At 39.5% G+C, this 27,699-nt stretch overlaps 1 protein-coding gene across 3 annotated transcripts; it reads right to left on the bottom strand.

Moving 5' to 3' along the window:
- Window positions 1-30: 30 nt before the first annotated feature.
- On the bottom strand, window positions 31-27,419 carry CYLD (CYLD lysine 63 deubiquitinase). Of its 3 annotated transcripts, none has more exons than XM_064160363.1 (17): window positions 27,284-27,419; window positions 21,164-21,824; window positions 20,167-20,469; window positions 19,188-19,293; window positions 17,636-17,734; window positions 16,477-16,593; window positions 14,566-14,945; window positions 12,976-13,141; window positions 12,022-12,163; window positions 11,351-11,473; window positions 10,019-10,110; window positions 8,866-8,932; window positions 8,233-8,365; window positions 7,588-7,696; window positions 6,482-6,600; window positions 5,672-5,888; window positions 31-4,267 (listed from the first exon to the last, which is right to left on the bottom strand). In XM_064160363.1, the coding sequence occupies exons 2-17, from the start codon at window positions 21,668-21,670 to the stop codon at window positions 4,083-4,085; spliced, it is 2,865 nt and encodes a 954-aa protein (XP_064016433.1). In that variant the 5' UTR covers window positions 21,671-21,824; window positions 27,284-27,419; the 3' UTR covers window positions 31-4,082. The 3 variants fall into 3 exon arrangements, with proteins under 3 accessions (XP_064016433.1, XP_064016432.1, XP_064016434.1); XM_064160362.1 differs by lacking the exon at window positions 27,284-27,419 and adding an exon at window positions 26,633-26,900; XM_064160364.1 differs by lacking the exon at window positions 27,284-27,419 and adding an exon at window positions 26,633-26,896 and having other exon boundaries at window positions 20,302-20,469.
- Window positions 27,420-27,699: the final 280 nt, after the last annotated feature.

Here is a 27,699-nt window from a genome sequence, read left to right as displayed (position 1 = left end):
ACAGCCTTTCTAAGTTTAAGAGACTCTGTGCACAGAACATGGGATGTTTATTTAGCAAAACATCAAGAACAGAGAAGAACATGCTTTGTTACAGTGGAAAAAACCCACAAAGCTTTCAAGCTGCTTTTTACACCAACTCAGTTCTGAAACATAAAATTCCAGTTTGCAGCATGTTGTGCCTCAGTATTGTATTAAACAGGCTATATCGTTAGGGATCATGGTGACCATGTTCATCTATTCAGTGGAGTATAAAGTGCACAAGAGAAATAAGTGCATTGAAATGAACCACTTACGATTATGAGTAATTCCTGTTACACATAGTACGTGCTTAAAATGGAAATCTCCCAGGCTGCTCAGTAAAACACACTACATTTTCGGGAGCACAGGATTGGTATCACACATTAGAAAGGCCTTTACTCAAATAGTGCTTACATTTTCTCCCCCCTGCCAAAAGACAAGCATTCTCACCCTGCCTTGGGGGTGTTTGAGTTCTGGTTTAGTAATGTGTATGGCATCACCTTTAACTAATACCTTTTCTCTTTACCCTCTGTGTTCAAAATTAGTAATTTAGCAAAGCAGTGATTTATTCATTATTATTATTATTAGAGGTTTTTTCTACCTATGCAAACTCCCATTTTTAAAAATGGCTAGTAGAGTAGGTACCAAGAGCTGTATAGAGGTCCAAGTTTTCTCCCCATTTATAAAAGCTTACACATTACGAAGCTTTGTTTCTACACCAGTGTCAAGAACTGTATTTTCTATGTATTCTCCTACTCACAGATTAAGGCCATTGTTAGCAGAACTTAAGAGCCAAACTACGAAGCACGACCTAAGTGCTATTAATTTATGGGTACATTCACCATATAAGAAAAAGACATCTGACTGGGAGGTTCCCAAATGCATTAAACACATAAAAGTTTGGTGCTTAGTCACCAGAGTCTTTGGGCATTGCATTTAACAGCAGTAGATGCTTTAAAATGCAGGCTTTCTTCAAAGGAGCATATTCAATTCCCCTACAATATGTGCTAAAAAACGCTTCTTTCCCTTATATGTAAGTTATTTTACAAGGTTCCTTTCACCATGAACTCACTTTTGTCTGTGTGCTCCTTTCTAAGAAAGGAAATAAAAATTTGGGTTAGTTTCCACAATATTTCGTTCACGTTGCCAGATTAACTCCAATCCAACAGCCCACCATGAAGCAGTACTTCATATGATAAAAGATTCAATTGTCAAAACAAACTGGTTTTTATGCTATAGAAGACATCGCTGCTTATCATAACAAACAATAAACTAGCATTGTAATTGTATACCATTTGCAAAACTACTTCCCATTTTGCAAGGGTATCAAGTAGGACCAAAAGCAGGCTGCAGAGTACTGCCTGAAAGACACAGTATTTGTCACCAGAAAGTATGAACAGTAATGCATTTAAGTGAAGGGCTTTTTTCTGTGTGTTTCTACTACCAGTTTCTCACAACTTCTTTTCCAGTCCAAGGCCAGAAGATTTGAGGCAGAACCCAAGCAGTCTGTTTACATCCATCCACTTTAGTTCACTTCTGCTAACAGAATATGCATCCTGAAAACTGAGATTGAGTATTTACAAATGGGGGGAGAAAAAGACAAAAAAAGGTATTTTGCTACAAGATTATTCATCTAGAAAACTTAAATATGGTTGGCAAATCCACATCTCCCTGCTGGCCACAGCGGTTCCAAGGCTCTTGAGTTCAGGAAGAGGTAAGGTTCACTGTTAACTTCAGGTAGTATGTCATATATGGGGGGGAGGAGATGACATGAGTGCAAGGCACATGGAAGTATGAAAGTTAACACATAAGGAAAACTGGAAAATAACTCTAGATAGGAAAGAATCCAGACATTCACACTGGAACATTGCTTTGTGCTTTTTCCATCTTGTAAAGCCTTTACGTCTGCTCTTTGTTCAGAAGGGGTGCCACTACCAACTACGTTCATGTTGAATCTCACCCTGTGGCTTAGGAGTGAGAAGACAGCAAACTGTCAGCAGCAAGCTGAGAGTCTCTTTTATCATTAACTGCCTTTTCTTTTGTGCAAGACCTGTTTTGCTCTTTCTTGCAAACTGCTGTTTAAAAACATCACTTGAGGTACTGAGAAGCTGTGGGTGGACATCCTCCTCAGTATGCCGAAGGTAGGTTACCTTATTCTGCTTTGCTTATGTCAGTGTCCTCACATAAACGAGGTGCTTAGTCTAGACCTATAGCTCACCTTTTTAACCTTATATTGCCCATGAGATGCTTCTATGGTATCTTTCTCAATAAAAGCTGCAGCTGCTGTCTGAGAACAGAATTCTGTGTGGCCAAGGAGGAGCCAATGGACAAGCCCTCCATTGACAGAAGGGTATCAAGTCTGTCACCTAAACCCTCACTGAAATTTTTCAGCAGAGATCAAGAGATCGTAGTACTGAAACTAAAGAGCAGTTTGCTAAGGAGCACAGGCTAGGTAAATAAGGCAAGGGAATACGGAAGCCAGAAGACTATTAGAGGCAAAAGCAAAAGTGACACTTTTAATAACTACCTTCTTGTTCTAGAGAGTGAAAACATAAGAGTGCATTTCATGCTAATGGAACAGACCAAATCCCTCAGAGCCTCCTGCTTTAGGTAAGTTAGTCCTTCAAGCAGTTTTCAACCCTCTCTCTAGTACTGCTCTGTGGTATAGCCTGTCTCAAAGAAAACTTTCAGGTTTTCCATGAAGTACAAAGTAATCAAATTTTCTACACTATGGGATCAGTCTCCATTGCCTTTAAAATGGTGGCTATTTCAAAGTGGGTTTTGTTTCTCTGTTACTTTTTGTGACTTCTCCTTCTACAGACTTGATCCCAAAAAGGATGTTTTCCATATAAAACATCTCAGAGTTGAAATGTACAGCTCGTATATATTCAATTTGTACAGATTTTACTGTATATAGTTGCAAGTTTGCCAGTCAGCGCAGACAAAAGAAGCAACTAAAACAGCAGTGTTTCATTTGAAACAGGAACCAACAAAGTAGAATATTTTACATCAACGTTGATTCTGCAGCTTTTCAAGTTAGTTTTCATTAGGTACTTGGTATACAGTAAAACTCTGACTTGCGTTTACTTACAGTTTCAGCTTTCCAGGCAGATATTTATACTCTTCATTAGTAATCCTAAATGAAGAGTCAGCTGGGCAACATCTTTCCAGGTAGTAGCTTAAAGTACTGCAGCAGTCAGTTGTTTTACCAAGGGCTATCATCCACTTCAGTAATGCTCCCTGAGGCAATCCACTGTTTTATTGTTTTGTCCTCAAATCGCTTGTACAAACTTGCTATTCTGTTCCAGACTGCTCTGTTTCTTTATAAATAGACACTTAGCAATGAAAGTTAACAGATGTCTTCTTCTAATTTTATTTTTCAGCAATTATGCTTCTCTTTAATGCCCTCTCTGCTCTTTTTTCCCCACTCCAAAAATTGCAAGTTAACAGATAGCCGATCTGTGTGCCTAAATTTCACAAGCTAGGAATCCACATCTCTGAGTGTTCAATTTTGAAGATGCAAATGTGTGAACTGAAAAGAATTTAGTAGATGGGTAACAGAACAGAGTTAATAGGCTATGAACAGTCTAAAATTTCTCTGAGAGATAGAGAGAATATGTGGTGCTAACCAGTCAAGGGTAGGGAGAGGTGGAGGGGCAGACAGTAAAGAAACACAAGAAAATGACTATCCTTGGTCCACAGAAATGCACTAAGCAAGAACATTATCTCTAGCTTTACATTCCCAATGGACTAAGGAAGTTTCTCCTGCTAATATTCCACCTTCAACATTTCAAGAAAGCCTATGTATAATCAATGCACTTAAAGGTTTAAGTTTTAGTAACTTCACTTTGTTTATAAAACAAACACACACAAGCACACTTCCTAGAGTGCAAAATACTTCAATGACAGAATTCCACATGTAGTTTTTGGAACAGTAATCCTTCTGCTCACGACACCTTCCTTGTCATCGCATCCATTGCCGGCAACGGTTGCCTTAAAACTAACCAAAAAAATGCAGCAAATGCAACCCCACACTGTTTCTCCAGGTTTGCAGAGGACAGAGTTCATTTATATAAACTCATTGTTGGACTCTGATACATGCACATGTAGGCATCACAAAGTAGTCTTCTTGCACAACCTTGAATTTTCCTGGAATCCAGTGAGTGCAACTCTTCTAGAGACATCTTTAGGTATTCACCAACTTCTGGACATGGGGTAACTTGTGGAATGTTGAAGCCATTCTGACCTCCTTTTGACCACAGGGAAAGAAAAAGAAATAGATCAGGAAAGTGTCTACAAACATTTGCCCTCATGATGCGCTCTAATTGTGACAGCATCACCAATTCTTGAAAATGCCTTCTAAAAATTCCTACATGTGCCATTCTGGACTGCTGCAGGGTAAACTTAGATGAAAGCTGGATTGTTCAAAAAAATTGCAGCTGGTCTCAAATTTTAGAGTGTTTGCTAACAAACGTGTACCTGCACAAACACCAACCAAGCCCCCACCAGAATAACAACTTCGGGTTTTCATTAATACTTAAAAAAAATATCTGTACAACTGTGAGAATGACTCCACCTCAAAGCTACTGAATGTGTTCATTAACACAACAGCTAACAGCTGACGAACGTCCAAACCATGAGTGTCTGTACCTGGCTTGCAAGGCTAAAGTAGAGCTTGCTTCTGGACATTTTCCATCTAAAAACGAGCAAAGTCGAGCAACACAAGTACAGACACTCATGACTCTCTATTCCAGCAGACAGTTTCAGCTTACAGCACTTCCTGAAGAAAAAGCATTTGCGATGCGACCCCCGCTAAGATCAGCAGGAGATAAAGTAGTGAGTATCTCATTTGAGCTACATTCCTGAAATAAAGTGGTTCTTTGCAGACTTCAGCCATGCACATATCAAGCACTCCAAAACAAAGCTTGTGTCCTTCTGGCTGTTAGAGGAAAGAGACTTCAATCCTGCAGCAATTTTCAATAGGAGGCAACATTCTTCTGCTCCCATTAAACTAATACTGGTATAGAGGGGTTAAAAAATGCTTCACACAAGAACTATCACTATGTCTGACACTTGCAACTATTGCTGTTTTTCTCATGTGCCAGACCTGAACAGAATCCTTATTTAAACATATTTAATGCAGCAGTATTTAAGAGAACAGTTGTTCTACTGACATTTGTATTATTACAGGGTAACTGTTTTCCAATCCTAACTCTACAGAGATTCAAAGAAATGGTATGGATGTTGCAACGTGCCACTATTTCTTTCATTATGTGAGGACACCAATACCAAGGCATTTAAGGAAAAGCAATAAAAATATCTGCTATGTGATAATGGTGCACATGCACTTAAATGGAGACTGAAATAACACCTTCCTGCAGCTGATTACTTAATTCTCTCTGCCAAGCACCCAAAGTACAGAAAAATGTATAAAGACTTCAGCTAAAAAACTTCTGCAGTAATTTCTGTTTAGCAAGGTATCCAATTTAGGTTATATTCAGATTATGCAAATCAGTGGCTGCTATGAAATAGCATCAGATGCATCAAGTTAAATAACATTAATAGTCCCAAAATAAAGCACTGGAATGTAAAGTAGTTTTTAAATGTAGGTGAAAAATAAGAGGAAACTACTAAGAATAAAGAAAAGCTTTACCGTCCCGATCTGCCATGCTGTCAAAGAAAAGCCAGGCGGAGTCATCCTTCCCGTATTTAACAAACGCCACATAGTGGCTCGTTTCTATGCAGAGAACAGCAAACAACTCCATCTTCTGGTTTGGTATGCATCCGTGTCGCCAGTCCCAATCTGGCAGATCTTTGGGTAGTGATAATGGATTGAATTTATGACTCTGCCTCTTGGGATGAAGATGAACCTACAATTGAAATGACGTGGCAGAAGAGGAAAAAAAGCACCCCATAAGATTGTTTCAGTGGCAGGTAAAACGAACAGTACTGTTAAACTGAAGATTAATGATATTAGAGAAGGAACTGTAGTAACAGCAGCAGAATAAACATGTCTTTTACTTTTTCCCACCAGTGCAGTTAATACTGCTTGGAAAACTCAAATCTAAGATTAGAACTGAAGTCAGATTTAACACAATCTTCTACTATACTGAGGCTTGAGAACAAGCCACGGCTGTGACAGCTTCACGCAAAATACCGAAGATCTCTCAAAATGAAGCAGTTCAAACAAGGTAGCGCATATCTAAAACTCACTCCCTACCACTCCCCTGCATTCAGTCCTGGATTTGGCAGTTGCCATGATTTTAGCAGGAAACAAGATGAATACCTTTGAAGACACAAATGAGGCTCCTGCCTTGTCCCCAGAGGCTAAGTTTTACTTGTTATGCATACATAGCTGCACTAGTGCTGACAAGAGTCTCACTATGATCTCCTGCCTTCCCGATTATTAGAGCAGGTACCAGTTGGCTTAACCCCAAGCAGAATACCAAAGACCAGACCTTACCTGCGTATTGCACGTTTTGCAGAACTGCTTGATTTTTCCAGCAGAAATATCAGTATCTTCATAACATTCCCTGCACTCATACATAGCAAGTCCTCCACATATACGGCACTGCCTGGGAGCTGCATTTTTAAAGAAGACATTAGGCCCCGATGTGGGATGGCTGCTTTTTGGTTTTAAAATAAAGGGTACAGGAAGGAAAGAGGTTAACTACTTGGTGTAGAAATGCTAAGTTAAAAAAGCTAAAGCCAGACTGCCAATCAAAGCAGAAATATACTGACATAATGTGGAATAAAAGGAAAAACTGCTAGAGTGTTAAGTTGCAAAACAGAAGATGATAAAAATGAAGTTCTGTTAATTGCATGAACAGGTAAAACCAGGCTTTTTTAATCAAGTCAGTCCTCTCTCATCACATTAATACAGCTGGCTTAGCCTCCATGTCTCCCTACTCCAGGAAAAAAACCAACACCAACCAGTAAATCCTGTAAGCTGATGGCCACAACAGTCAAAGAAAAGGCCATGACAGTTTCCGTAATTAATTTTTATCTCAAATTTAACTCTGTCGCTCTCCTTAGGCAAGACAATGAAAAATTCAGTAGAAGACAAATGCCAGAAATTTAAGTTCACAAAGAATGGTGATAGATTTATAGTTAGAGCACCACCACTGCATGCTGCAGGTTCCTGTAAGAACCGCAAGGTCTCCCGAGTTTGACAAACTCATGACCAAAAGCTTAGAAACAAGCAGCACAAACTGATGTAGATAACACCGTAAAAATACCTATTAAGCAATCAGTGATACACATATTAATGAATTGTGTTCCTGCTAATAATCATCATCTTGAAATTCGTTGTACAGATACATGAGAATTAAACACCGCAATCAAGTTATTCTATACATTCTTCTGAATGATAACTTGTCACCAAAAAAAACAAACACACAGAAACATTTTGGCCAATAAACTTTACTTTCTCCTCCATTTGTGCATCTCACACGACCTTGTCAACTATTTAATTAAAAAAACCCACCAGAAGTACCTGGAGTACTTGTTTTCACTCTAAGTCATGCTCAGTAACTCTCTCTTTGCTATACACCACCATGTTATACTTACTGTCTTCCAGTAAGTCTGTTATATTTAGTTCCAAGGAGGGAAAAATTTTGTTGAACATTTTGAAATCTTTTCCAAAGCGAGGCATCTGGATAATCAGGCAAGAGGGTGCCTAGGTGAAATGCCAGAGTATAACGTAATGAGCTTGAGAACTATGTAAATTTAGAGACATGCTATCAATATATGTGTGTTATTTAAAATTAGAGCCCGTTGACTTCAAAATTAACAAGATGGTAAGCAAAATAAATACTAAAAGTACAGCTAAAAAAACTACAAAACACAGTAAAGTGGCATCTAAATCACTGTCAATTGTCTCAAGTTCCAATCGTGATCAAGTACTAGACTCCACTCCTCCATTTGAATGAGGAAGAAATAAAATCTTTTTACAAACAAGGCATTTCAAAACATTAGTTCTTAAGACAACTTTACTGGCAGTAACTAAGATTTGGTTTGGTAATTCTTTATCTAGTTTGGGCTGTTCAGCCAAAGGTTGTATGTAGGTCACTAAGTCAACTCTAAAAGAGTTTCATTTCTATTTCCAAGAGGTCTGCATTTTGTTCTCACTCCAAATCCTACTTTTGTCCCATTGCTGAATAAGCAAATATCTAGGCATAATCTCTTTGAACAAAGCAAACAGCTGCCACCAACCTCTGCAAACTTCAAGTTGCTGTTGATGAACGACCACTCTAGTAACTGCTGAATTGTTGGGACTCCAACTTTCTCATTTTTGTCCATAAAAATTTGATAGAAGTAACAGTCTTGTACTTTCTGACCTGCTGATCTAAAAACACATTTAAAACAAAACAAACAGGTTCTGAAGCTCTACAGTAATGACGACTGCATGCTAAGAAAATAATGTCTTCCAGAGAATAGTCTATTCAACATCTTCTATGCATTGAAACATAGTGTGCTTTACAATAAAAAAGCCAAAGCCAGCAACAACAAAGTGCTTCGATAGCAGGCAATCAAGTATTACGCGCAGGATGATTGTAAAGAACTTTATTTCAGAAAACAAAAGCAGCATCACTTTTGTAGTATGTTTTAAAAACATATGCCCATGGGATACATCCTAAGAACGTGCATCAAAAACTCAAACACACTAAAGCAGCTTTCACTGAAATGGCAAGAGTTTTAGCAATAAAACATCAATAGGAGCAGCAACAATTCAGTATGATAGTCCAAGTACGGAGTTTAAAAGATAGACTGGGTTTAATTAAACATTCAGTCTCTCCTTATCAGCCTCTACAACCAGACGAGTTCAAAAAAAAAGAAAAAGATTACCTTATTTTCAACAGTGGCTCAACTCTTAAAATATGGTGAAATAAAATATTTAAAAATTCTTCTGGATCTAGACAGGGAAGGGAAAAGAAGAAGTATTGTTAGTGTGCAAAAGCAGATACATTTTTTCAAGAGTGATTATAAATTAAAATTTTAACAGGAAAAAAATGTTCATTTTTACAGCTTGCCATAATCCTCTAGTGTTAATAAAGCTATCAACATTTTCATGACACAAACCTCTATTTACTCTTTTGGTGTCAAATGGCCCTAAAAGGCACAGGCTCGACAGGGGTAAGAAAGCTTTCCAGTAAAGGTCAAAAAGATGCTCTGTATTTCAGAGGAATCATTTGGCATCCCACAGCTTTTCCAGGAGAAATAAAAGCTTTCAGAAGAAAACAGTGAAACTGCAGAGAATGGTGACTAGCAACAGCAACACTTAGACAAGACACACAGTAACACCAAGTTCATCCAAAGACCAAGCTCTCTAATTATGAATGCAGCCAACACTAGCTTCCCAGAGGTCTATTCTGCCCCAACACAGAATTTTCTGGAATGTTTCTTCCTGCCACAAGTTGCAATAAATACTGGTTTTCAGCATTTAGCATTTCTAAAGAAATTTGGGGTTTTTTTGGGAGAACACTGAACAGCTCCAGAATACAATGCTAATGCTAATCACATGCAGCAGAAGATCAAAAGGTTGGGAACCAATTTTTCTAACATGATTTTCACTTTTTATTTCTTAAAATACTTACATTCTTAACCATTGTGACAATGAAATGTCATAGTGCAAAGATTATACCTCAGGGACCAAAGTGATATTCTGAAAGATCCCTGTCTTATCAGTGTCTTCATTTGAGAAACAGTTTTAGATCGCCCCTAACTGCTAGAAGGGAGTTACATGGGTGTAGGAAGGCAAGGAAAGAACCAGTCAAAGACTGTCACAGCAGAAACTGTTCAGCTAGGGTTACAGACCCAAAGAAGCAGGGATAACCTTTTTCTCACCCAATGGTCACTCAAAATCTCTGATAAAGGTATTACTGCTACAGAGACATACTTGTGTGTTTCGTTTTGGCATAATTATATATAGCAAAGTACTTCAGTTCCTTCACATTACCATTCTTAAAAAGCTCAAAGAAAGGAAAACCTCCCCAGTTACCTTTTTCCTCTGAAGTGAATCCTGATGCAGCCTCAACTTTTTCAAGTATTTTCCTCAGTTTCATTATTTTTGTAGCACATACGTATCCATATCTAAGATAAATGGGTCGAAGAAGCTATTAGCTAGTTTTTTATTGACTCAGAGAAGGGGGAAAAGCGCCTTTAAATGCTGAAATACAGGCTTCCAAATCCTCCTTTGACTGCATACAATATTCATCTACAACTATGTCTTGACTTCTCAGGTTCATTCTGACTTTCAGGTTTTTTTAATGCAGAACAAATTTTGGGCAGTGCTCAATGTTCTTGCACAGCTGTTTTACAACATTAACTTACCCAGATAGCTGTTACACAACTGATCAGTCAATTTTGTTTTCACCCTAATTTGCACTGCTTAATACAACAGTTTCAGCATATCACATCACAACAGCTCTACGGGAGCTGTTAACAACAACAAAATAAGTATTTGAGAAAGAGATACAGAGCTGTATTGTTGACCTAAGAAGCAAGGAGTTTTCTGCTAAAACTTTACAAGAAATGCAAAGGAAATTTTAAGTACAGTGGAAAGGCAGAAGTAAGACCTTTGTCCTTCTCAACCACCTGAGATTTTGTCTGCTTGGGGTGTAACCTACTACCTATACCACAGAACCTTAGAACACACCAGGCGAAGTTTGCACATTCTTACTAAGAACAAGAGTTTAGGAGTCATCTACTTATTCCAGAAATCAAAACTGTGCTAAATTGTTCAGTGACCACCCATGGTATCAGCATTACAACTGTATTCTTTGCATGTTTAACAAAAAATAAAACTAACATCAAGTAACTCTCCATGCAGATTTTTGCCCTATTTCCTTTGTTTATTGTGTCTAAGAAATTAGCAAAGCTCATGTTAAGTTCTTTAAATAAAAGCTTTTTGACCACTTGTTTAAAATTAGTGAAACTTCTGAAGCCCTGCCAAATCTATCCAATTACAAAACTCTATGTAAGATAGCTCAAATACTTTTCTTGTCAAGGATAGCATTAAAATCATACAAATACTGCAAGCAAATGTAACTTGTATTTATCAATGCTCTTCTGGTCATAGCTATATAAATTTTACAATAGTTTTATGCTGACTACATTTCTAAACAGAGACTAGTGGAAATATTTTAGTGCCAAATAGAATTATTTCCAGCTAGCACTGATTAAATTTACCCTGGAAACAAGTAAAAAATACTCAAAGAAAAAAACAAACTGAATGGACTGGCAGCAGAAGCTACCCAAACTTTTGGAGCCTGCAGCATGACCTAGGGTAAAATTTACATGAGACCAGAGAGTAGCTCATGTTTTTACTTACATTCTCAGAGGGTTCACAATCTCTGTCCGCAGCAGCTCTTGAGTTTCACTATAATACTCTACGTCATTCTTTTCTTTAGGTCTGAGTAACACAGTGTCCAAAACAGAACTAAAAGAAAACAGGCTACAAAGAAAAAGCAAACAGTAAGGTTGTTTTGATTCTGGAAGATATAACCATTTAAATACCTAAGCAACGTAACAAAAAACCAAGTAAAGCCACAGAAGAGTTAAAGTGCTTAAACTCACAGAAGTGTAATTATGGACAAAGGACAACATAGCTGTACTAAACAGTAGGAGTCTACCCCAGTATTCTTTCTGCAGCAAAGCACAGAACCAGTATCCCAGGCAGCATTCAGCAATGAAGTTCTATGAGACATTTCCCTCCCTCCACCCCCAGGCCTGCATAGTCTTTAATTTTTCAACCATTACAGACCAGAGACTCAGTCAAAAAGCGTATAGACACACAAGGGCCAGTACAATGTGGACATTATCAGCAGTTCATGTTCCACAGCATATGCTGCAGAGCTTGTTCAGATCAGAAGAGCACAGTCACATGTCAAAAACTGCAGTGCAAAACTTCAGAAGCTGCACAGCACTACACAGTCATTACAACAAAGACCACGAATTCTGCATTTCTAGCACAGGATGTCACTATACAAATTCAGAACTTACCAGAATAAGGTGGAGTCTAAGTAACAGGAGTTGTAATGACCCTGGATACCTTTCTTCTTTCCAATCATTGTCTCTAAACCTTCTTTTTCCATTTTTGGAGGAGTGTTTTCTTCTACCACTTCACTTAAGTAACCTCCAAAGGCTGAAATTTTTTTTTTCAAAAGACACTTTAAAGCCTCAAGTTTTATCCCCCTTGAGAATTTCTTATTAATGTTCTACAGCTAAGTTGCTGCCTTAGTGTAAGCATTCCTTCTCTGGAATAGAACAGCATTTTATCACAGCTGAGACTCACTGTCTTCCAGAGAGAACAAGGCCTTACATTCCACTGACAATGCACGGTACAGTGCTTCAGAAAGCCTGCAGCACCAAATTAATTTTACCCATTAGGAATGAAGTTCTCTCCTCATTACAAATGCCCTGTTCACACTATCTTACAAGTATCACTTTTTAATTCGCTGTTGTCCCAGGCAATACACAATGTGACCCAAGAAATCTATAATATCTGAAGTTATAAAAAAACCCTGAGCATTTCACAGCAAACTTCCACCATAACACATGTTTTTTTCTCTTTCAAGATTTAGATAAAAAATAATTTGACAGAGAAAAAAATAACTGCCTTTATTTCTGATAATGCAATCATATTGCTGGAGTTGCAAATACCATCTTCAGAAAGACTGCTTTACAGCTTCTAAAGTAAAAAAAAATGTACAGCATAACAAAAAATTCCTTAGTGTTATGTCTTTAAATATATGAATATCTTCTTGTTTTAAAAGCATAACAAAAGTAATCCACAGTTGCACTACGTTCTATACAGACTGAACTTATATTAAACTCATTTAAGTAATACCTGTACAGGTTTCCTAGTGTTCAATACAAAGAACATATTACAGGAATAAATGAAACCAAAACCCTTGTCCGTTCCCAGCTGGTAAGTATTAAGCAGAAGCCCAGTACCTAGAGAGTTGCAGCGTTCAATCTGGTTGGAAACAGGCTGTAGGGAGGCAAACCTGGAGTCTGGCCTGCAGCTTTTGAGTTTAACAAAAAGAGCTTTCTTTGGAGCACAGGTGAAGTAGCGAGTTCCCTTAAACGTCCCATCTGTACAACCTGCACATTCATCCTCCTGAAAATTCAAGGCAGAATTAATTGGTTTTGTTATTTCTAGAATTCAGCAGTATGACATTTGGAAAAGTATCTATCCCTAAGCCACCCCTTTCAAGTACTCTAGAGCTTGATATACAATGTTCCTGCATTTTAGTATATGAAGCTTCAGCTAAGGTGTTCTTTAACTGGTTTTACAGCAGAAATTTAAGAGTTGCACTTTTTCCCCCTACGTTTAAACTTTCACTCCATCCAAAATTAAAGAAAAATTGTATCAGAAGCAGCTTGGGAGGGGGTAGGAAAGGACAGCAAGAATTAAACCTAGTGAACTTCAGGAACTTGGTTAAGCTAGTCCATCACAGCAGATTGCTTCTGTAGTTAGGAAGAGCACACACACACACGTGTGCCTTTTAAAACTCAGTCACAAAGGTCACAAAGCATCTGAATACTTTGTGTGACTGTAGCTTGTGCAGTAAAATTCCTGCCTCAGAACATACACCAAGGAAAAACTACACAAACTAGATATGAGAAACAGCTTATGTAGCTAACATGATTTAAGATGTATTGTCTACTTACTAAAACCTGCTAGGTTTTAATGCAGAAATGTGTGACAGACATAGCCGGAAATCCAGGCACACTAAACCGCAGGCTTAAAACGTCTGAGGCAACATACAGCTTGAATTTCACCCAAAGAACCCACAAGCTTCAGGACCTCTTGTAGCAACTGAAATTCCAGTCACACTCTCACCTGCTTTGCTAAAGGTGTTTGTTGTTCCACATATCTATACACTGCTTTATCCTGAAGTAAAGAACCCCATCTCCCTAAGTGCATCACTTTCATTTAGCTGTTAGCCAATCGCAATCTTTTGGCAGCTGCCACGGAGTCAATGTTAGTATATAGCAACAAATTCATGCCTGCTGCACCTGGGAACTGACAAAGGGCCCACAGAACACATGAAGAACATTCTGTCAAATCAACAATGTCACTACCACCCATTACCAAAAACAGTGTTAGGGTTCTGCCTGCCTGTTTGCTGGTATGCAAAAGACAAAGAAACAAAATATTGACATTCTTAAAGCCAGGGTATTTCATGTAAATCTGCATTTCAAAGAGCCTTTAAAAACAGTTGGCTTTTGTTCAATTTACCTCTCCCTAACATACCTTAAAGGAGTGCCCTTTGGCCCACTGGTCACTTAAACAGTCCTACAAATTCAATTACCCACTGCAACACAAAGACAACTCATACCCTGCCTGGGGCAGCCATGAAAAGTCAGAACTCACCCAAGAATTTACCTGTGTCATAAGGGGATTGCATGGCCACGAGTACGGACAAACTCCTCCAAACTGACTGACTGACTGCATTGTAAAGCATACAGGCACCAACTCTCACAAACAAAACCAGGGACATGCAATTAATATTCCTAGCGACAAGAGTTTATATTTACCAGTTCCAGTCCAGCTAACACTTCATTCACTCCAGGGGGCTGGCCAATCCAGCGGATGACTCCATAGAAAGGAGGATTTTCTTTAACTTCAGCTAGGGAACCTGCCTCAAGACCATGCGAGTTCCCAAGTGGGCCTGCTGTTGTTGGGCTCTCCTGGTTAGCTGTAGTATTTACATCACCGATGACTGACTGAACAGATAGAGAGAGAGGACTATGTGCAATAGTGCCATTAGTACTTGACGTTTTTGTCAAGCTAAAAGGGAGGGAGTGAAATCTATTTTCTGTAGACACAGAGTTTGTTAAAGGAGGCTGCAGTGGTGGTGAAGAATGCCCAAATCCAGGAGATGAATCAGTAAGTGATTTTGCAGGGTCTTCAGCAACTGTTAAAATCAAAACAAAGAGGTCAGTAAATACTGAGGGGCTTTTCCCCCGATTTACAAAATGGAAGACTTAGTCATCAAACCAGTAAAGTGTATCTGCAACCACATCTGATTTAATGAGTGTCCTGTATGAGGAACAGCTTCTCACTTGGCAACACCGGTGAGACTGAGCTGGCTGAGAAGACACTACTGTAGCCCTACCACATTTACAGCAACCAACAGAAATAAACAGGAGATGTTAGCAAAAGACTACACAAAGGTTTAGAGTGAAAACTTTTTTTTTTCCTTTGAAGTGCAACAGCCTCAAGGGTTATGATTTCCAATGGGCAAAAAGAGGAAGTCATTGGACCGGGTGACTGCAGAAAGAATTGTGTTCACAACTCATTCAAGATAAGTAATTGCTTGCAGACACGATTTGCAAATGGATTAGTGTTTATTCCTCTGGCTCTATCACAATACGCTCTGGTTCCAACACAAACAATCTATCAGTGTCTATAAAGAATAAAGGATTTAAACATGTCATGACTAACGTAGTGCTTGATAAATAAGATCACAACGAGATGTAACAGCACAAGTGTTCTGCATCTTTCTACATGGTCTCTAGTACAAAGTTGGTACCGATAGAGCAAAAGTCTCTTCACCTATTTCCTTCCTTCCAGTTTTATTAACTGAAGTTAGTGATCAAAAATTAAAGTAAATGTTTCCCTCCTTGGTCCTTTCTAAACAGGATTTTTACCTTATTTTAAATATTATCATAAAGTATATTCAAACAGAGTTCCAAACTGTTGGAACAGTATCTGTTAGGTAACAAAGAACAATTTTAACCCATTTTCTTTTACAGTTTGTGGAATTCAAGGGACACTACTGTTACAGGTTTCCAATGTAAATTAACAGTCTTAATTTAGTATCTACTTTTCAGTTGCTGAAAGCCAGCCACACTGCAGAAAAGCTGACCAGAAAAAGAACAAACTTATCTGGAAGCAATTAATAATAAGTTGACCTTCTAAGTACATGCATGCATACTTGTAAGAGTTCAAAGAGATTTTACAGAAAAAAAACTTTTTAAAATACTAAAGAAATATGTATGCTTAGTCAGATTATTTTCTTCCCCTACTCCAGACTGATTTGGTGGCATGGCAGAATACTAGTTCCCCTAAATCTGTAGTATGAGCTAGAAAAAGACAGCAAAATAAACTTCTCTGCATACTTGGCTATAAGTGTACCTTCCTTCCAAGTCACAGCTATTATTTTGCCTGCAAGACATAGGCATTCCACAGCACTGCAGACACTGCCAAAAATGTCATCTACACACAGGATAACATAATAGGTCTGTCAATTAAGACAGAGCCTATTTTCATGAGGGTTCCAAGATTCTTTGTATGATCTAGCATGTCTTCTGCCAAGACAACATCCAACTGTTTTAAATTTAAACTCACACTTGCTTTATTTGAAGAACATCAATTCACTCTAGTTTCGATTTGTCTTTTAAACAAAGTATATGCCTACACGAAAGGCCGTCATCTTTCTTTACCTTCATCAATATACCATGGGGGTTTTGCTTTTGTTTGAGGCTGAGAGTCAACTGATGAGCCATTTAATGTGTAGAAGACTTCTGATCTATTTCTATTCCCAGGTTCAGAGGTAGATCCTGGAAAATAATGTATTTTATTAAAGAGATGAATCTCTATTAACAGAAGGTTAGCTACACGCACATTCCATAGCGTAAATTTGTTAGACAAGGAGACAAAAACACCTTCCCACAAAACAGCAAACTCTCCCATCAAAGCTAACGTGGTTCTAAGCTTGCATTAAGGCAGAAGTTTCTCTCAAACTTCATCCTCTAAGCTGAAATTTCAAGTCACCAACCTGAAAAGGCACTAGAAAATGCTCCTCAAGTGCAACATTTTCATGACTATAAACAAAAGGTATAAGCAGGTTTTTCTGTTTAAAAAAACCAAATTCAGAATAAACTAATTATCAATCCAATTCCACAGCTACTTTAGTAAAGACCATCTCTGCCAGCATACAATGCTAAAGTCCAATTACAAACTGCACTGTCATTAGTACTCTATAAGCCAAAATAGCTACTCAAAATACACTGAATTTTGGGTTATGGTTTTAAAATACAAATCAATAAAATTTTCCTTTCCAGATTTTTTTTTTCCCCAGGTAGGTTTTCAGCTCTGTGTAAAACCAGTGTCAGGAAAAACCTTGTGCTTCAGGAATTTGACTTGAGTTTTGAGTAACAGAAAAACTAACATATTCGCTATTAAGCAGAACTGTTCCTGGGCTACAAATTTGGATTTTTCTAGTCCTGCAGAAGAGGAAAACAACAGTAAATTAGGTTTAGTTACAACTTGAAAAACACATCCACCACCAATGAAACCAACCACACACCACACTTTTGGAAAATCAGAATGCAGCCCTGAGCTGGTTGTACTAGACAACTAGATAATATAGTTTTGAATCTTTTTATAAATCTCAAACTGTTTTTCATTAAATTTGAAGTATTTTGAGCAATCTTAACTCAAACTGTCCACCACCTTTATTATGGTTAAATCCTCATACTGCTTCCAGAGAAATTTAAGTTGATATGTAACTGTAACTGATTGAAAATGCAAGGCAACACTTCATAAGTCATAGAAATTTCTCCTCTTATCTAGGTAAAGAATATCACTTCCCATACATACCTGTAGCCTTTGGCTTACTATGATTGAATAAGGTTTTGTCACCACCACCTCTTGAGGTATAGGCAAGCTTGGGAGGTCTCCTGTCCTGTGACACAGTCTCTAAGACATGGTATATAAAGAGAATATTAGCTTCCCTTTTCTATGCTTTCACTATGTCACAGAGAAGTTCATGAACCAAGGTCCAGCATCCAAAATTGTAAAACTGAGTGGATTAAATCCTTGTTTGGCACATAACCACCATTTTAAGGGTATATGACTTGCTTCTATCACACCAGCAATTACATTACTCTGAGATCTACCGTGGTTTCTTGGAGACATCAAAATAGACTTCATGCTCTTCAATGTATGTGCATCCTTCCATTATAGGAAACAGATGCAAGAGATTATAAACTTTGCTTTCTACAAAAACATGTAAACCAACTGTTCTTTTCCTAAAAATGGTGTCCTGGGTTAGGCTGGATCCCTCCCCTGGAAAACTCACTACAACACAGATTTTTGGAAAAAAGTCAGGAAAAATGAAATTGTATTTCTTATAGTTTAAACTAAATATAACAGTACAAGGAGAATAAACTATTACAGAAACATAATAACCTTAAAGATGGGGAAGGGGTCGAGCAGTGTCAAAGCAGCACAGCAGCAGCAGCCAAAACAGCGGTGGGGGCAAGACAGCAGCAGGCACAGCAGAAGTAGCAAGGGGAAGGTACAAGCTGTGCTTCCGGACATAAAGCTCTTGATGCTCCAATGAAATTATATTAACTTATCCATTGCTGCCATTATGTGACTTATCCCTAGAATGTTCACCTCTTCCCTCAGAGCTTCCACTTCTAAGTTTCTCTGTTCCAAATTTTTTAATGTCTGAGCTAGAAATCTAGCTCAAACAGCCACAAATAGGGAAATCTCTATAATTCCTCAGGGAAAAGAGAATTCATGCAAAAACACACAACTAAAACAAGAAGTAGCAAGTGAACATAAGAAAAGTTAGCCAAAGTAAAGAGACCAACGGTTATGGACCACAGGCTGTACAAGACTGCAGACTCATTAGTACTTGTCTCCAGATACAGTACAAACAAGTTTTACATTAACATTTTCTTTCTTCAGAAGAGGAACTGTAGTGGTTACAAGTTAACACTATTCAGTGAATTACTGTGGACAGTGAATTTTCCAGTTGTCCCATGAATTTTCAAGTCATTACAGAATGCATGACTATCAATACAGCATACAAAGAGCATCTTTCTAATCCGAGATATTTAAACTCCTGGAGTAAACCGAACAACGTTAAATAAATAGATTCCCACTAACACGTTAATGAACACTATACAACTGTGTAGTGTTGTAAATACTACACAATTTGACATGTATTCTGTTCAGTGTTAAACCTTGTCTACTAGTGAGACTATAGCAGAGTAGGAGGAAAATGAAGCATAACACAGAAGGTTACACTAATTGAAGTGAATGTAGGATATTCATTCTGCAGTGTTACTTTAATCATGTAACTGTGCCTAGGCTGAGATGTTATCAAAGCCTGCCTTCTGGTTAAGAAAGCAGAGCATACCTGGAATAACATCATTGATATGCAAAAGAAGTGTACTTTCAACACTTGCAAAACTGCACAGCTGTATTCCATTATATCTTCCATCCCAGTTTCCAATAGGATTATCCTAGAAACAGAAAAACATGTTACATGTATTCTGAGAAAGGATTTACGTAGTACAGAATATTACTTTAAGAATGGAAAAAGTAGGAAAGTGCAAGGACTGACAACTTCTACTCTTCCCTGTCACAAATTTTCTATTTAGAACATTCAAACATTACAGATTACGAAGACAAAACACAAAAACTGTTCTTCTGGGAAGTATCTCCTATTTTAATAAGCATTATTCTACTAAAATCCATTCTCTATAAACTAGTTGGAACAATTCCAGTGCACTGTTCGGCAACAGTTACTGCAATCAAGAAAATGGAAGTACCTGATCAATGAATCCAAAATATTTTTTAACTACCTAAAATTTGAAAGCTGTTTAAAATGGGGGGGGGGGGAAGTGCTAGAAATCATTCTTTATTACAAGTTTCACATTTTTTCTTGAAAGATGAACTTCTGAACTTAAAACTCAGTATTTTTACGGTAAGATGTCAAACACATCAAAACATGTGAAAAAAAAACTTTTAAAAATAGCTAACAAAGGCATCCAGTTTACTTTTTTAAAGGCAGTACAAAGCCAGTCTCACAAGACAAACACTCAACTCTGTTACTTCAAGACTGACATCTAACATTGCAAGTAGCTCAGTGGAGGCTCCTCAGAGTAACCGGTTATTTCTCCTGAACTGTTTAGCATCAAATAGGATACCATTTACCTGATGCAAAAAACCACCCAATTATCACCAAGAGGCATCTTTGGACACAAGTGCTTATTTTCCATTTTAGGTCAGCCTCCACTGAAGTAGCTTGTGAATAATGTTTCTTCATCTATATTGCATGTCATTTACTAGGTAACACACATGCAAAAGTTATTAAAGTCAGATTATTTTCTTACCATGTCCACTCCAACAACGTATCCTAAACTTTCGTTTCCTGGTAAGACATCACAGAATATAACTGTCCCATACTCTATACTCTCTCCTATCTTCAGAGAAACCCTGGAGTTGATCTCCAGAGGAGGAAGTTCTACCTGCATTGTGTCAACTGGAGCTGCATAGTCACTTTCCAGTTCATTGTCATCATCTTCCACCAGCTCCAGTTTGTCCAAAGCAACAAAAACCCCACAATCCTCATCACATCTGAAAAGCTGCTTGCCTTGGTACTGTCCATCAGTAAAGCCCTGACCACGACCTTCTTCCTAAATGTTGGAAGAGGAAGAAACAGAGGAAAAAAAAAACAACAGACAAAAAATGAGCAGTGTCTTTTATGCAAATACAGTAAGAACTTGCCCAATCTACTGTCACTATACTGGGAGAATTCTATTGCCAGAATTTGTGGCAAGTGCATGCACCCTCTTAAGGAACAAACAGTAAGATGTCATCAGAAAACAGGTGCAGGCAGAAGCCTCTCCACTTGGAAAAGCATGGGGTTTTTTGATGCAAATCTTCCACCACCAAATTTTTGCCATATCAATACAAGACTACTTCATACTAGACATCAGCATTAAAAAATTCCACTTGGGTGCCAAATAAAGCAAGCTGATTTTCAGACATACTTGGGCCTGATACTCCCCAAGGTTCTTAGCAGGAACTGCAAACAATTTGGGAAAAGTTTAAAGAAGACTTTGAGAAATGTACCTTGAGTGCAAAAGTAGCACCCTGAATCTAATCCTTCAAAAGCTTATGGCTGATACTAATTTTGCAGAAACACATCACTGGAGCACACAACAGCAACATCTTCTATCTTAACTGGCTGCCGTTTGACCTTCAGAGCTCTACAAAGCCATCAGCCCTTAAAAAAAAATTACGGCTGCCTCTTTAAATAGATATTTAGCTCATCTTACAAAATATACATGGTGCTTCTTCCTCACAAAAAAAACCCAACAAACTTACCAGCAACTCCACTCCAAAGTATATCCCTGTTAGGGACCTTTCTTGCATTAAGGGTCCTCTGAAGCGAACAACTCCAGGAAATTTATCATCTCCTGATCTTAGATGTACTCTAACAGGTGAGCCAACATCTATTTGGATGCCTTTAGTTAATCTGCTTTTGCTTTTAAACAGACTGTATCTTTCCTCACAATTAGTAATGGCCAAAAGCAACTCAGCTAGTTTTTCATTTATTTCTATAACATCTTTCTCATCCACAAACAAGATTGCATGAGGTTGTTCCAAAATCTTTACTCCGATCTGCAGTTTCTTGCCCTTACAAGGAATATTTCTGGAGTGTCCCAAAGAAGAACGGTCTTGAAAGAACTGCCCAATGCTACCTTTGGGCACTTTCAAGAGCTTTTGAGTCTGCTTGTCTATGACACTGCATTCTTGGAGAAGCAAGTAAAAGATCCGCTCTTCCCAGTAAGATGAACTTCCTTTTTCTTGACTCCATAAGCCTGAATTCATTGTGCTTAAAACTTTTAAAGCTGCACAAAAGTCTTGAAGAAAAATAAGTTCTTGATTTACATGTGCTGTTCTTGACAAATTCTACTGGTGGGTCCAACCTTTGTGGAACAATGTAATATTCATTTTGCAAAGAACTAAATCCAGAGCAGAAAGCCTAGAATAAAAAAAGGGGGAAAGGCAAAATTAAACCAGAGAACTGCAACTAGTCTTGAGCAACATAACAGAAAATCATGTAAATCTGTGACTAACCTCACTCTTTCTACAGAGTAAGAATAGTTCAGCAAAATCTCCAACAGTGAGCATAGTATTCAAACAGACATAATACTGCTGATGACCAACATACCCATTTCTACTTGTTACTGCTGTGAATGTTCAAGCATGGGCCAAGCAAAAATGCAGTGAAAAGGAGGAAACACACATAAGTGAAAGGGAAAAGAAATCTTAATTTCAGTTGAACAGGAATAAATATGCTGCTTGAGTTTACAAACAATATTTTATAGAAGCTTTCCACTCTGAAGATCTTTTCTCATGTTTTAGTGTACTTACTGCTGAAAAAGTGCACTGAATCTCTCATCCCACATAACACTTTGATTTAATGAAGTGGAAAATTGAGTCAATGTACAGAGCAATACAAAATGGAATCTTCAGTAATTTATAACAGCCATTTCTTTAAATAATATAAATAGCTCCAGTAAGCAATCAACAGCATATGAAAAACAAATTGTGCCTGCATTGCAATGTGAAATTCTGAGGAAAAACCTAGAGGCTTTTCTTTTTAGCATTTTAGAAAGGTAATTCATTTCAATGATGTAGGAAGTAGATCATCTTCAGTACTAAAATACTCTGGAAGAAAACACCTTAGTTAAGTGTCATCCTAAGAATTATAGTTCACAGTCAATAAACTACAGAAGAACAATCTGAAGATAGAAGTTCCTCGCACATGGTAGCAGATACAAAAGTAAAACGCATGTACGCATATGTATGTGTACAGTTCAGATCATACTGGATACATAACAAAAGATCTACAGTACCTTAACCAGACTTCTTTCTCCTAAGGAGGACAGAAAAGGGTAATGTACAAGTTAAGAATATGTTGTAATGTCAATTTCCCTGTCAGTAATCTGTGATGTCACAGTTTGCATACAGTTAAAGAAGAATCTCAATGGTTATTTATAACCTTAACTCCAGCAAATAAAAAGCAAATACTCTTTGTCCTTGTGCCTCCTCTTGCTACTCTACTCCTCCAGATCTTCTGTCTGATGGCATTCAAATATCAGGGAAGTTATTGCTGTTTTTCCTGCTCAGCTAGATCCCAGCATCAGAAGCCATCAGAGAGCAATGGAATTCTACAGTACTGTACCTACTTTCATCATGTTTTTAAACGGACAGAGTACTTAACAAAACTCTTTTCCACAAAGAAAAGTACTAACAAACACAGAGGACCTGGAATTGATGCAAAGTAGCACCTTTCAGTCACTAGCAAGTCACACATTTCTGTGCTGACTTGCTGAGCTTCCTCGTGAGGTTCTTGTACCACACAGCCATTCAAACTGAACATAGCAGCTTCTCCTCACAGACCTTATCCGTGGGTGTCAGTGTCATCATCACACTTTGACACCACTGCTGCAGCAGCTCACAGGATTTATATGCATCTGCAAAGTAATTAACATCTGAGGGACAGAATCTGGACAGTTTCAGACCTCACTGGAATGAAGTCTGGTACGCTGTCAATCTTTTTTCAAGTTAAAAAATATTTTTCTGCAGTTTTGTTTGATATACATTAATGAGCTTTAAAGTTTGCTGATGATTAACAAAAAAGCCTGATATCAGTATGCATAGGGTTAACACTCCAAGGAGAGAAACCCTGAGCCTGACCCTAAGTGGTCTAGACCACTCCCCAGGGGTGGGTCTGAACACCACCAGGGGATGGTTAGCCCACTCCCCCCTTCCTGTCCCATAAAAGCAGGGGGACTTCCTGTTCCTCAGGCTCTGCACCCACTCGGCACCTCTCTGCATCTCCCTGCCTCGATCATACCACCATTACCAGCAGTTTTACCACGTGGCCACCACCCACGATGCAGACAAAGCCACCATCACAAACTCGGGTTGTAGTTATACATTTTGTATTTGCTATTTTTCCCTTCCCTAACCTTTTGTAACTTCCCTACCTCAGATACCTCTTTTAAGTTATTGTTAAACTTTTCTTTTTAACTTCTAAATCGAGTGAGATTGATTTATTTGGGTGTGCTTACCTTTCCTCTCTCTCTACTTCTAATTCCTTTATTTGGGAAAGGAGGGGGAAGAGGGGAGGGCACTCTACAAATTGTTATTGGTTCTATCAAATTTATCTGAGTCTCTGCGAATTTAAATTAGAACCGAGACACAGTAGCAGACTGAAATTGTAGTGTTTTATGAGGGAACTAATGAAGAACACAATAGCATCTCTCCATCCCATAGGAAACACGATTACATGATCATTATTTTTTACAGGTCTACTCAGACTCTAGAGTTCCATCCTAGTTCTGCCTAGCTCCCTCCCCTTGTTTTTCCAGATGCTGTCTTATTCCTAATAATTTCATTTTATGTTCTCAATTTTCAAAGGCTGATACACTTTACTTTCTGAAAAAAATTCCCCAAAGATAATCAACTCCTAAAATACTGCGAATAACTGCCCCTGACATACAGATATCATGCCTTTTCTGTTCCACTTCTAGGAATAATTAAGTTTCATAGGTATTCATGGAAACAATATATTAAGGAGAAGTTGGTTCAAGATCTTAAAGAATAATTTCTAATTTATTTTTCTTAGAATATTAGTTATATACTTCAGTAAGTGTACTCTGCTTGCAGGTCCATTGCTGCAATATTACATAATCTTCACGTGTTTAGTAGTAAAGAATTCAGTGCAAAAACATGTTGTCATTATATAACCTAATCACAGCTGTTAACTTTATAGGGTGCATGGTCAGCCTTTCACAGCTCTACTTATCCACGGAGTTGTTAAGTCACTGAATACTGTATCAAAACGATTTCCATTATGACAAAGTTCATTATTACTATATAACATGCCTTTCTTTGAAAACTTATCTACTGCCACTGTCCCTGCCAAAGAAAATATACAGCTCTAAACCCCGAGTTCTCTTCTTTTAGAATAATAACATTGATAAATTAGGATTTTAACTGTACAGAAAAGCTTGCTGAAAAGAATGTGAATTTCTGGTAATATATCAGAAATTCAGGTACATGAATCACTGATTTTAAGATTGGGGTTTTTATAGACATTTTTCATAGAACCACATCAAAATTGTTTTGCTTGGAAATGACCTCTGAGATCATGGAACTGATTATTCTGCGAGTCAGGTGTACTTGCCGAACACACATGTGTCAGACTAAGATCAGAATAAATTATCAGCTCTCAGAACAAACAAACTTCAGAACCGAACAAATCATGATTAGCAACAAGTCAAGTGCACCACATAGCAGCAACTACAAAACTCTATGCATACCAAAGAGCACTTCACTATCACCACAAATGTTGAAGTGTCAACACCTGTTCAATTGTGTTGCTCTGCTCCACCCACTACCTTAATTATTTTCAGGTGCAAACGGTTTTTGGGAGGCAACAGGCAAAACGCAGTTATAGCTGCAACAAGACATGCTTTGGCAAACAAAACAATTAAAAATTGTCAGAGGTAGGCCATAGTAAGACACCCAACTTCAAATCTTCCCTAACTTCTTTTCTTTCCCATTACTATTGCCACTACAGAGTTCTCACCGTAAAACCAGTTAGCTATGAAATACAAGAACTCTGTACCCTGCAGCAACTACAGACAGGTGTTTGAATCAGCTATCAAGTTTCTGCATAAACACGAAAGTCTTACTCTGATTCCACTGAAAAGGCAAAAGTGACTGTACTTAAAGCTTTCACTCTAAATACCAAGTTTAAAACAGTTGAGATGCAAACTTATGTTCTTCAACAGCCCAAAAATCGTTTTCAAAGGAAGGTTAAGGCTAGGAATAAATAAATTTCGTTGCATCTCAATGTACACAGAATTCCGTGACTACAATACAAGGCATGAGTCAGAAAAATAGAAATCATATCTTCGAAACAGCCACTGATATATTGATACAAGAGAACAGTATGAGCAGTATGATTTGTGAAAACACAAAGAACTCCACTAAACCACATTTTTGTATGGTGCTACAAATACTCTACTTCAGGGGAAGGATAAAAAACATTATCAACTGTGAGAACACTCTAGAACTACTACAGTTGGCAAGTATAAACCAAAGCCACCGTCATCACTGCTCTGCAAAGAACTCTTCTGTCGACTCGACAGGCAAGTCCCCTGAGTAAAATGAAATGCGTATTTTGAAACAGAAACCAAAACATATTTAACTTCGTTCATCATCATCACATTTAAATGATGTGCCTGTTGATCGCCTAGCAAGGTATGATTCGACATGTACTAAACCTGCAAGTCACAAGGCTCGATACAAGGCTGGCTTTGAGAATAATTATCGTCGCCCGCTTCAGCTTTGAGTATTTTCAGTCCCTCTCCGGGCATTTATGCGCAGGACAAGAGAGGAAAGCTCGAAATACTTTTTAAGTCGCAGCAACGGGCAGGGCTTACAGCCGAACTATCAGAAACGCACGAAAGGCCCAAGCTTGGCACTCCCGCCGAGCCCTGAAGGGAGCTACTGCCAGCTCGAGCTGGCCGCACCGCTAGGCCTCACCCCGCCGCCAGGAGCCCACCGCGGCCCAGCCCCGCGGCCCTGCCGCCAAAGTACGGGCCCCGCCCGCAGCAGTCGCCACACCTGTAGGACGGGGCCAGCGACCACGGGGAGAACGCAGCGGGGCAGCGAGGCCGTGCCACCTAGACTAATCACCCCGACCTGGCGGCGCCAAGCAACGTCCCACGACAGCGCCGGGCCTTCACAGCCCCTCTCTCGCTCACTCACCTTTTCATGCTAGCGCCGGGCCTCGACGCCCCGCCCGCCTGCGGGACCTCCCGTGTGCCGTCTCACAGTCCCGCGGCGCCCGGCCCAGAGGCCCAGCCCGCTCCGCACTCCCCCATCGTCGTCACAGCAGCCTAACGCTCCAAGCGGCGAAACGCTCCCTGCTGCCCCGGGTAAGCCCGCCCTCTTGTCCCCGGGCCTCTCACACAGCCAACCACAGCACGACGATGGCATCGCTCCATGGCGTGATTGGCGAGGAGTGCCGCCAGGTCGAGGCGGTGACTCGTAGGTTCCACTCCATGGGGATTGTACGAGCCGCAGAGAGGAGGAGGCGGGAGGCCGGGAGAGAGCGGTTGGTGGAACGCGCCCCTTGAGGGCGTTGATTTGCCGCCCAGAGCAGGGAGGCGGGACGTTGGGAGCTACAGCCGAGCTGATTGGGCAGCGGCTGAGCGCGCCCCCAGCGGCCGTTACGCGCGCTGCGGGGGTGGCTGCACGGGCCGCGTGCCGCGGCAGTTGCGCCGCTGAGGGTGTCTGGTGCCCGCGGCCGGGCCTGTGCCCTCTCGTGCTCTCTGGGGCCTCAGCGGGCGGCGGTCTCGGGCCCGTGTATGTGCTGGGGAAGCGGCCGGGGAGGGGTGGTCAGTGGCGGTTTCGCACCTGCATCCGGTGAGCTGAGGCCGTGTCTCGCTGCGGATCAGCACCCATCATCCGGCGGCTCTGGGTCTGTGAACGAGGGGCGCCGCGGGTGCTGGCGTCTTGGGGTTTCGCGGGGCACCTCCCTCCGCCCGGTTAGCCGTCAGCCCTGCAAGTGTGGGAGAGGGAACATACATTTCTCGGCCTTGCTGAGCCCAGTTTGCATCCGGGAAGCTCCCCAACTCTACCGAAAGAATGTGACTGATGTTCCGTATCTGCCCGAGGCGGCGGCGAGGTGATTGCAGGGCCTCTAGACACCGTGCTGTGTCCAGGTCGCGGCATTTTCCACCGCTTACTAACTTGGGAAGGTCATCTCCAGTACCCCTGGTGAAGCAGGCGGCTGCAGAGTTACCTGAAGACTGATCATGAGTCTCCGATTT

Source organism: Pogoniulus pusillus, chromosome 20 (genome assembly GCF_015220805.1).
Source record: "Pogoniulus pusillus isolate bPogPus1 chromosome 20, bPogPus1.pri, whole genome shotgun sequence".
Taxonomy (NCBI): domain Eukaryota; kingdom Metazoa; phylum Chordata; class Aves; order Piciformes; family Lybiidae; genus Pogoniulus; species Pogoniulus pusillus.
This window is presented reverse-complemented; position numbering and strand designations above follow the sequence as displayed.